Source organism: Staurois parvus, unplaced genomic scaffold (genome assembly GCF_062004578.1).
Source record: "Staurois parvus isolate SC_StPar_1 unplaced genomic scaffold, SC_StPar_1.0 ptg000349l, whole genome shotgun sequence".
NCBI classification, from domain to species: domain Eukaryota; kingdom Metazoa; phylum Chordata; class Amphibia; order Anura; family Ranidae; genus Staurois; species Staurois parvus.
In genome coordinates, this window is record NW_028318145.1 from 2,689,816 (window position 1) to 2,702,081 (window position 12,266).

Here is a 12,266-nt window from a genome sequence, read left to right on the forward strand (position 1 = left end):
AGAGGGAGGGTTAGGGAGGACTTGAAAGGTGCTCAGTGGGGATAGAAGCAAACCAACTCCACCACTTTTCCAATCACTGGGTCTGGGTGCGTGGGTCCAGAGAAGGCCTCCAAAGGAAAGTGCTGCAGGAGAAGCAGAATCTGCTGCTTTAAGCCAGGTTTCTGTAAATGCTAGTAGGTTAAGGGAGAGGGAGACAAAAAGGTCATGGACAGAGGTGAGGTTATTAAAGACAGAGCAGGCATTCCAGAGTGCACATGAAAAAGGAAGGGTGGTTTTTAGGAGCACGGGGACAGAGATTAAATTGAGTGGATTGCAGCTATTCCTGGAGGAAAGAGGCTGCCTGGTGTGGGGGTGAGATAGTGGAGGACCAAGGTTCGGGGAAATATCCCCAGAGGTTAGGAGGTGATGGATGGATTCCAAGCAGAAGCGACATGCTGTCAATGAGTTCTTGATGTAGGAGAGGGTGCAGGCTATCCAACATCCACATAAGGTTACAGAGTGGTTATTGATATGACACCATTGACAAAAGTTACCTATGATAAAATATTGCTCTTGTCATTGGTGTCTCATGTCAATGGTGTCATATTATTTTGCAATTTAAAAAGAAGAGTTACTACACAGGAAGAGTTACTCAACCAACATGTAAATGCCGTGTGTAATGCCCTTTTCACAAGGCGGGTCCAATCAGGTCTACCTGTCAGTTCTTCATGGGACCCCGATGGATGATTCATGTAACCCTATGACTTGTGTCTGTTTTCACCCATCAACCTCCGCGTCAGATCCGGTTTGTTAAAAAAAAATGAAGGGGAGCTATCCCCTCTGTCTAGATGTATCTGTTCGAAGGGCAGGTCCGTGTCCAATCAGTTTAGGAAGAGCAGACACAGACAGAGCTTGCTCTGCTCTATTGGCAGCTAGGTGTAAACAGACTCCGCTGTCCATTTGCACCCAGCTGCCTAAAGAGCAGAGCGGGCTCTGTCCTTGTCAGTTCTGCATAAACTGAGCGGTGGGCACGGACCTGTTCGCCTGTTCTGCTCCAATCAGTAGGGGATCTGTAAGCGGATTCTCAGGTGATTGGACAGAGTCTGCCTAATTCCATAAAAAATGTATGTCCACTCTTGCATTACTTTTGGTACAGCCCTTGCGTATAAATAAATATACAGTGCATATATACTGTATATATATATATATATATTTAAACAGTTTGCTTTGAGTTCTGCTTTATTATATGATATTATTTAATGGAAAATAGCAAAGAAAGCAGCAAACTAGTGGAAGGTGGGAGTAGGAGAGAAAGAAGTCATCTATCCCTGTGCAGCCAGAGGAAAAGAATGGGCCCCAGATGGCCCTTTATCAAGTCAATAATCTAATGTTTGCTCCAGTATTACATTGTCATGAGGACAGTATAATAATTCGCTTGGAGAGTACTTTCTATTAAAAAATAGATTGTTCTAGATGACAAGAAGAAAACAGAATGACAAATAATCTATCTCTGTTACTTTGGATTCTTTCCATGTCAACAAATGCTCCATCCCTGTTCAGACATATTAAAGAAAAAGAAAAGCCGGGTTATTGTTTCTACAGTTGTGTTGCTGCCACCTACAGACTTTCTTCTTTTCAGAACGCTGAGCCATGTGCATTGTGAACAAGAATAAATGTTTGCTGAAAATTCACCTCAACTCAGTCAGGGAGAAGGATTTTGTAAAAACATGTTTTGTAATGGTTTAACACATTTGTAAAATGGATACATTTCTCCAGTTACCTTGCATGCTCCCTGTTAATTTTTACTGACTTAACAAAAGGGAAATGTGCTTTTCAAGGCTACGACGTTCCGTGTATACAGACACCTTCAATGCAGTAGTAGCAGTTTTTGTTTGTACAGATTTCATTTTCTGACCTAAACACCTATATGCAAAACATTTTAAGAGATGAATAGAAATATAAAGTACCGTAAGCTGTCATGGACAACTCCTGATCATTGTTTGCTTGACACTGTGCTGAGAACGTGCAGTGAGCACACTCTCAGCAGAAAAAGACACTAGACATGGATGCGTGTGTACAGCAGCTCGGCATTACAATACCCCTGTCCAGCATGAATGCGTACAGCTGGCGGTAACAGGTTAAATCAGGGGTAGGCCACCTTAAAGAGGTGGAGATCTACCTGAACAACATGGGAGAAGTCAAAGATCACCGGGCACAGTGTTGGCCAGTGTCACCTACTCACACTTGATTTAAACCTCTAATTGCTGTGCTACCGTGTCACAACCGTGTGCATTGCCAGCAATCATGGATTTAAATCAGGTGATGAGGAGGCAACATATCACCTCCTCACCACCTCTCAAACACACTTGGATCAGTTTGCAGAGGAGCAGCAGTGTCTGCTGCACTTGTGAATGAGCCCTTAGTTGAGTCCGGCAGTGACACCCTTAGGGTTCGTTCACATGCAAGGTTGGGGGGTGGTAAAAACTCTGCAGTTGAGTCACAGTTTTACTGCCCCCTATCCCCTTTAGCTGCTGAGGCAGCAGTCAAAGGTGTACACATGCCACAGAAGGAATTACACCCCCTGTTGCTTTTGTTGGGCACTACTTCTTGGCAGTGGAGGCCCATTCAAGTAAATGGGGCCACTCTGCAACTGCATGCTTCTGTAGGATCCAAGAGGTTAAAACAGGTGGTGAGAAAGTAACACATTACTGCACAAGGTTGCAGGGCTCTTGCAAAGCGGCCTCATTCACTTGAATGGGTTATGCTTGGCAGGTGCTACACCCATCAACCATGACAGGGTAGTAGGAGCCAGCACTACAGAGGAGACATCAACATATTGCTCCCTACTACAGCTCCAACTTTACAAGTAGTCCCTCTGCATTGCACTCTGTTTGATGCTCTGGGATGGTGGGTCAGCAAGCCCTGACTGTGATCTACCAGTCACCTGGCTGAGATCTACTGGTAGATCACCATCTACTGGTTGCTGACCCCCGGGTTAAATTATTGTAAGCTAGAGTGAGAACTTCTGACAGTGTTTTTTTTTATCTTGACTCCTGTGCCTCTCTGTCCTAGTGAAGACCACATCCCTTCTATTGATACAAGAGCCACAGGGACAGGAAAAAGTGAGGAAAAATCTCCCCAAAGGTGTCAGGAATATATAACGGACAGACACTCTATCCAAAACTAAAAAAAAAACATTTTATCTGTCGCCAGGCTTTATTTTTTATAGAGAAATGCAAAATACTAAAGGATGAGTTCAGGACTGCTGAAGCTATTCACTACCAGGATCAAAGAGCAACTGAAATTCTAGGGCAGTTATCATGTTTAAATATTAAGTGAAGAACAAACCAAACAAAACAAATGGTAACCAAATATATATCCAAAACCATATACCGTATATACTCGAGTATAAGCCGACCCGAATATAAGCCGAGGTACCTAATTTTACCACAAAAAACTGGGAAAAACTATTGACTCGAGTATAAGCCGAGGGTGGGAAATGAGGCACCTACTAGTCAATGTAAAAAATTGGTGTCAGTGGGAGGAATAGTGCCCCATCATTGGTTTCAGTGGGAGGAATAGTGCCCCATCATTGGTATCACTGGGAGAAATAGTGCCCCATCGTTGGTGTCAGTGGGAGGAATAATGCCCCATCATTAGTATCAGTGGGAGGAATAGTGCCCCATCATTGGTGTCAGTGGGAGGAATAGTGCCCCATCGTTGGTGTCAGTGGGAGGAATAATGCCCCATCATTAGTATCAGTGGGAGGAATAGTGCCCCATCATTGGTGTCAGTGGGAGGAATAGTGCCCCATCGTTGGTGTCAGTGGGAGGAATAATGCCCCATCATTAGTATCAGTGACACCAATGATGCGGCACTATTCCTCCCACTGACACCAATGACACTTGCTGACCCCTGTTGCAGTATGGTGCTGCTGCAGCCAGCATATGTGGTTGCAGCAGCACCTCTGCACTGCACACTTACCGGCTTTTCCCTCACTCGATTTTCGCGGGTCCGCTCGGCTCCGCCTCCTCACCCGTGATTGGCCGCCTGTGTACCTTTCCTGAGCTACAGTTCTGGCGGCCAATCACCGGTGAGGAGGCGGAGCCGAGCGGCAGGAGTGAGGGAGTGGCCGGAGTGACGGAAGGAGCAGCGCTTCCTGGATGGATCATCGTGGGAGCCAGGTAAGAGACAGCAGCCCTCTGCCCACCCCTGTACGCGCCCCCCTTGACGGAGCCTCGGGGCGCGCCCCACTATCTGCAGATATTGACTCGAGTATAAGCCGAGGGGGCCGTTTTTCAGCACAAAAAATGTGCTGAAAAACTCGGCTTATACTCGAGTATATACGGTATATATTGTGTTGCAGCTCCTCACTGTTGTGCATTCAAACATCAATAGAAATCAATATGGAAAAAGTGAAGCACAACTGAAATGTGTATAATCCAATAGAAATGTGCAAAAAAAAGTTTTAAATAAAATGACAAACACATGTAAATGCAGAAACCACAATTACTGATATAACTGATGATGTGAATAGGTAAAATGCAATTAATAACCCAATAAAAATGTGCAAAAAAAATTGTTTTTTAAATTACAAATGCATGTAAATACAAAAAAAACAATTAATGATATAACTGATGATATAAATAGATAAAGTGCAATGAACCCCAACCTCCCTTGTATGTACAGAGCCTAATAATTCATATTCCCCCTAAAAACTTGATAGATACTATAAAAAGAAAAGTAAAGCATGCTTGTTATACTCGCTGTGGAGCCTAAGGGGTTAATCCTCGGCATTGTGTAAAAATGCTGTTTGATCCTGACTTCTCTGATCATCCCCTTCTTATCATCAGTTATATCATTAATTGTGTTTTATGCGTTTACATGTGTTTGTCATTTTGTATTAAAAAAAAATGTTTTTGCACATTTATATGGGGTTATTCAGTGCACTTTATCTATTCATATCGTCAGTTATATCACTAATTGTGGTTTATATGTTTACATGCATTTGTTATTTTTATTTAACTACTTGCCCTCCAGAGGATTTATCCCCCTTCCTCACCAGGCCATTTTTGCGACACGGCGCTGTGTTACTTTAACTGACAATTGCGCAGTCATGCAGTGCTGTACATAAATACAATTTATGTCTTTTTTTTCCCACATTTGACCACATCTGTGGTTTTTACTTTTTGTGCTATAAACAAAAAAAGACTGAGAATCTTGAAAAAAAAACTATATTTTTGAATTTTTGCTATAAAACATATACAATAAAAAAATGTAAAAATCAAATTTCTTCATAAATTTAGGCCAAAATGTATTCTGCTACATTTTGGCTTACGTGAAAGTTATAGCATCTACAAATGGTGATATATATACTGGAATTTTTATTTTTACTTTTTTATACTAGTAATAGTGGCGATCAGCGACTTGTAGCGGGACTGCAGGATTGCAGCGGGCATTCTGACACTGGGTGGGCACTGAGTAACTGTCACTGACATCCCCAGTGACTAATACAGTGATCAGTGCTAATAAAAAGCACTGACACTGTACTAATGACACTTAGCAGGAAGGGGTTAACATCTGAGGTGATCAAAGGGTTAACTGTGCGTTGTGTGTGCTTTACTGTGTGCTGTGTTTTATTAGGGAGACATGCTATTTTGTACCTCTCTGCTCTGCAGAGAAATACAAAACAGCATGTCCATGATGACAGGAGAGAGACCTGTGTTGTTTACACACAGATCTCTCCCCTGTCTGCTTTACCTGACAATCGCCGAGTGCCAGCCGTAAATTGCTGGCTGGGACCCAGTGATTGACATCCCTAGCCGCCAATAGCGGAGCGGGTAGGGCGGCGCACGCCCCCTACCTGGAAATGAAAATCACACATATATATATATATATATATATATATATATATATGATTTTGTGCAGCCCTGCCACCCTGTAGCAGTATTTCTGCTAAAAGGTGGCGGGAAAGTGGTTAAAATGTGTTTTTGCACATTTCTATTGCATTATACACATTTTAGTTGTGCTAATGCCATATTGATGTCAAAAATTAAGCAAGCCAAGCTGGCAGCATTGTGTGCACACAATGGGGGGAATTTATCGAAACTGGAACAGACAGAATCTGAAGAAGCTGTGCTTGACAACTAATCAGCTGCTATCTTCAGCTTGTTCAGTTAAACTTTGAAAATAAAAGATAGGATCTGATTGGTTGCCCTGCACAGCTGCTCCAGATTCTGTCTGCTCCAGTTTCGATAAATCCGCCACGATGTGGTTTTATGTTGCTAGGCCACAAGCTGTGTTTTGTACATTCAGGAAGACAGGAGGAATCCATAAAGCATTTTACAGTGTGAACTAAAGTTTACACCAATCTGCTGAAACAATAAACATTTACATTGCAGCCTGAACATAAATTACATTGGCTTTAGTTTTATATAGGGACATAATGTAGCACGGTAAATATTGTAGGTTTCAAAAAGACACAAAAAGTCACATATTGTTTTTATAAAAAAACAGAATGAAAACAAAAGCTCCATCCCATACAATAGTTATCTAAACTCTGGCTCCTCCACTAACATCTTTCTAATGTCTCCTGACTATGGACATTAAATAATTTTATTCATTCTTATAACTAAACCTAAAATGTAACAAGCTGCAAACTGGCAGCTCTGTATTGCAGAAGAGACCGCTTAGAAACACCTGCTGTGTGTTTACATTAGAAGACTGGCAGACTGCATACACAGTAATATGAAAAAAAACCAGTGCATCTATTGTGAACTTTGAAGACAAATGTCCCCACAATGCCTATGTGGGTAAGTGCAGTGTGGTGCAGCGGCAGTAAACACATGAGGGAAGATTTACTAAAACTGAAGCACTCAGAAACTGGTGCAGCTGTACATGGTAGCCAATCAGCTTCTAACGTCAGCTTGTTCAATTAAGCTTTGACAATAAAACCTGGAAGCTGATTGGTTTCTATGCAAAGCTGAACCAGATTTTGCACTCTCCAGTTTTAGTATATAACCTCATGGAGTCCAATTGCAAATAACAGAACTTTTTGAGAACTATTGAAATCACGGTCCAAAGATACAAACAGCCCAGTAGGACACTGTAAAGGGAACAGTCACAGTTCTGAGCAGCAATGCAGAGCAGAGCAGGTCCTGAGTGCTGACAGTGCCTGTCTCTGAGGGTGGAATGTGGCCTTGCCGGCCAATGTCCATTTGGGAGGATTCCTGTAAAGGATAGCATGTCTATATCCTACTGTTATTCACTTTCCTTGACAGATGGTTACCCTGTCCCTTCACTGTTCACTTGCAAAATGCGCACCAAACCCAGGAGCCAAGGTCTTAAATAGAGTCTGCTCAACCCAAGATGGCTGCCAGAGTCATATGGGGTGGCAGCATCCAACCGGATCACTTCCCCAGTGACCCAAGTACTCATAGAGGAGCAGGTTCCTTCTGACTTCCTCTCCTCCTGCAATGCCGCTGTGGTTGAGCTCCATCTGCAGTGGAGAAAGGAGACTGACCCTGGCTGCACCCAGAGTTACAGAGGTCAATAAAGGCTTGTTGTAAAGTGCTTTTACTGCTTGTTGTGGTGTGGTTGTAGATCGCATAATAAAGGATCCTGAGTATCTAAACAGGGTTCTTGGGAAAAACTCAGTGTCCACCAAAAAAGAAAAGGGAGGCAGGAGTACAGTAGATTAATTCAGAAACAAGAATAAAATGGTTCCACAGTAAAATGAAAAAGGTCAAATGGACTCACCACTATTGTGGCTGCAGAGGGGGAATATGCAGCCTTCCTACTGTATGGGTGAGGAAAACCTGTCTCCAGGTCAGTGTGATTGCTCTCTATGTCTCGGCATTCCCATCTTGGGTGCTCTGTGGGGTTCTCAGGTGGATTAACAAATTGGTAGGAAGAGTCAGTTAAAAAAAAAGCCCATTGGTATTTCAATTGACAGAGGCACCCGATGTGGATAGGCAGAAGTCGTCTGCTTTAGTAAAACATCTGATCACTTTATTTCACCAAATAAAATGTCTTTTATGACTTCAAATTGCCTACATGTGATCCACCTAGATGACATCACTGCCACAAATTTTACACCAACTTTATCATCTTGAACTGAGTAAGTGTCAATTTAAAGCCACAAAACACATTTTATTCAGTGAAATAAAGCTATTGGATGTTTTTCTAAAGCAGATGACTTTAGTAAAATGATTTCAAAGCATTTACATTAGCTGTGAAAAAAAAGTTATGGAATTAACATATGATGCCATTTTAAGATGCTGTTCCCCTAGCAACCTATGAAAGACTAAAGCTGTGAAACTATTTCACAATGGATACAACTGTCATCATCTCGAAACTGGGACAATAAAATAGACACCACTATTAGAAAATATGTATTATAAAAACATGCAGATAATTCAGCAGAGAATAGAACTCTACACATGGTCAGCTCTTTTAGGGCTCGTTCACACTTGACTGTTTTACCAACTCTTGCCAAACGCCCCTATAGCGTTTGGCAAGCATTGGTCCGGGGTTTGCGGAGCGTTTTTTAACGTTCGGCAAACGCTCCGCAAACGCTGCATGCGCGGTTCAGCGGCAGTTTCTAGGCGTTTGCCAGCATTAAAAACGCCCTACAAACGCCTATAATGAAGTTTGAATGGTGTTACCACTCCGCAAACGCCCCGAAACTGCGTCGCAACCACACCGCAAACACCAGTCGTTTGCGGAGCGGCACCATAGACTAGAATAGGAGGCTTCAACACCTCCTGACTCGACCAGGAGGTGTCCGTTTTGCCGCAACACGATGCTAACGCTCCCGTTAGAACAGCACCATGTGCTGCAATGTGCAGAATTGTCTGAGGCATTTGGGAAGCGGTAAAAATGCTTCCCGAACGCCTTTCTGCCGCCTGCGCACAACGCTAGTGTGAACGTAGCCAAGGGCCAAAATAGTGACTTTAGTGGCATGTCACAATCTCTTCTTCTTGTAATCTTGTTAGATGGAATAACTACACAAAAAAATACTGCACTAAAAGCCACCAAACAAAAATAGTGACTAAATAGAAAAAGTGACAATTCCAAATGTCCAACTTGAAAGTCTGTGTGAAATTGCTTCTAAAAGGGAAGAATGAGTCTTCAAATGAATCTATTCCATTGTGACCCACTTCCAGCAAAAGGAGACCTAAACCAAATGGATATACTCTCATATCAAGAGTCATATCATGATTGTTTTAAAAATCCATACGGGTCCTCGTTCAAAATGACCTCTGTATACCAGGCAACATCTCCACTGCTCCTGCCAGGTTAAAGCGGTAGTAAACCGCGCCATTAAAGAAAAAACAAATCTCCTTCAAGGCAATGGCATAATGTGCTAGTATGCAATTGCATACTAAAACATTATGAAATACTTAGATTAGAAAAAAGCACTCCAGAGGCACGCTGTCCCCGCTAACAGGGCTTCCATCTTCACTCAGTCTTCCTTTCAGGTTCACGGGCTCCAGCGGCTTGAGAGGCTGAGCCGCGATGATATCACTCCTGCGCATGCGAGACACAGGCCAAGGTACAGCACTCTGAAGGAACCGCATGGGTATGCCGTTCCTTCAGAACACATGTGCCAGTGATGTCACCGGCTGCATAAGAGCTAATATCTCCTACACGATACACATTTAGGAGCTATTCATTTTACCTACTGGTAAGTTTTTTTATAAGCTTACCTGTAGGTAAAAATCACAGAGGGGACTTTACTACCACTTTAAGGACACATGCACACAGGTAAGTACCCAAAAGAGAGAATAACATGCTCCACAAAGTATGAAAACTGTAGGATGTTATTCAAATAATGATAAAAATACACTCACATATGAATAAAAAAACAGCACTGTTTAAAACCCTCAAACATCTGAATATACCGCACTTCCGACTCACTTTTGGTGGAACATGATGACGTCACAGAAGGCTCTGCCCTACTTGTTTTGTCACAGATGATGTCTTCCAGGGCATTTTGAATATTCATTCATGCCTTTCAGTAGTAATTTCACAAGGACTTTCATATTGGACATCTGGAATTGTCACCTTTTCTGTATAGTCACAATTTGTGTTGGTGTTTTTTAGCGTAGAACATTTTTGTGTACTTGTATATTGCTATGTCAAATATCTCACAGAATGCCTACTGCTCTTATTGATTTTGTCTTTTGTTTCCACAAACGCGGTAACCACTTTTTGTTTTTATTAAGATGGAATGATAGTAGGGCAACTTCAACCGATGGCACTGCAAATTAAAATAAAGAATTATTGATCACAAATGTAATTACAATAGAAACTAGTAAAAGACATTTTGCAAAGCATTAGAGCAGGAGTCTCAAAACTACAGCCCAGAAACCAAATCTGACCCCCTTCAAGATTTTATCCGGCCCTTGCATGTAAGAAGGGACTCTGATGGGGTGACTCTGATGTAAGGGGATTCCAATATAGGGGGGACTTTGATGGGGATGAGTTCAGGTTTATTTGGAATTTATTCACGTTGTGTTACTGAAAGTTTTTTTCTGTTGTTCTAGATCATATCATACTGATTACAAAAGAACCCAAGTAAAACGTATTAATTCATTTAAATTTGATTTGTTCATTTATAAAACTGTTTTTTTCGTACTGGGAATATTTGTAAAATATATCATGTGGCCCTCCTACTGAAAAGTTTGGATACCCTTGCATTAGAGCAACAATGAGAGGCATTTTCTACCTTTTCTAAACAAAACATTATTTACAGCAATACACTGAACTATAAAAATACCTCCTATATTTTACTGACAGCTTGCATACATCTGAAACGTTATGGAAATAGTATCATAGACAGAGTACAAAAATTCTAAATATATGGAAAGAGCTTCTGGTAAAATAGTGGTTTAAAGATTACCATCAAAAATGAACACACCTACATTCACGTAAGCACGGGCCCCATTAATATTTAAGCTAGAGTTCTTGTAAAATTTTACTTCAAATATCTTTCAAGGATTCCATCACTTAACTGTCGTCTTTCTAGTTTTACGTGATGTCATATGGAGGACTGAACTCATAAAATACATCTGACACTTTTTACTACATTTTAAGTGTATATATAACAGATCCTTCGACATTGGATTGTTTTCAGCGCCAGATGGAATGATCATTCAGTACGTTTATATCATAGCATAGTACATATTATATCAGAAAATAGCCATGAGTCAGTCAACATTGGGCAACAGTAGTTGTCCGGAAAACTCCACTATATGCACCGGTTCATCCTGCTTGATGCCCCCTGACAACTACAACAGAATACTTAGCACCGTCATGAGTGCCTCTATCACAACCCTGTTGGCGCTGGTCATGTTTTCTTTGGGATGCAGTGTGGAATTTAGAAAATTCTGGGGTCATATAAGATATCCATGGGGTATCATAGTAGGATTCCTCTGTCAGTTTGGAGTTATGCCGATTGCAGGTTTTATACTAGCAAACATATTCAATGTCCACCCACTTCAAGCTGTGGTGGTGCTTATCATGGGATGTTGCCCAGGAGGAACCGGCTCCAATATCTTGTCATACTGGGTGGACGGAGACATGGATTTAAGGTAAGACAATGGGAACATTTTAATCACTTTTTAAGGTTTTATTTTAATTCATAAACTTTTTTCTTTAATTCAAAATATACGTCCATGAATGCGCTTATATATTATTACTAGGAGATTCCATACAAGCCTAATATGTCAGTAGTGGAACGTGGTCAATACATTGAATCAGCCACTGATATACTTCACATAAAATGAAAAAAAAAATTTAAAGGGAAGTAAGAACCTGCCCAACCATGTCAGATAGGTGTTTGAAATTTTAAGTTTCAAAAGGCTTTAAATGGCTCCTGAAGTGTAGGAAATCCCCTTTTAACTAACCTGAATCTGTTCTTGTGTCAAAAAATTCCCTATCCTCTTCAGCCTCATTATTTTATGTTTAATCCATGTTTATTAAGACGTTTTCACAAATACAAAGAGACCAGAACAAGACATAGCTAAAAAATAGAGTCAATATTAGATATATGCATTGACAAGAGCAATCAATGGTTGCACAACCTATAAAATGAACTTGAGAAATATTTCTACACATCTCGACTACCCATATATGTGTGAAATATATTATCTTAAACTTAGACATATAGCCAAAGAAAAAAAGAAAGTGATGGTACATATACATATACACTCTGAGACAGACTAAGATGTAATCTGGCCCCTGGAGTATACAGATATGGAAACTAACAGGAGCCTCATTAA

At 41.2% G+C, this 12,266-nt stretch overlaps 1 protein-coding gene across 1 annotated transcript in view; it reads left to right on the forward strand.

Moving 5' to 3' along the window:
- The first annotated feature begins 11,137 nt into the window (after positions 1-11,137).
- The window catches only part of LOC149456742 (ileal sodium/bile acid cotransporter-like), a 54,164-nt gene continuing 53,035 nt past the window's right edge, over positions 11,138-12,266 (forward strand). The window contains exon 1 of the mRNA XM_089684517.1: positions 11,138-11,576. Within this exon, the coding sequence (XP_089540643.1) occupies positions 11,188-11,576 (389 nt within the window). The 5' untranslated portion in view covers positions 11,138-11,187. The remainder of the gene's footprint in view (positions 11,577-12,266) is intronic.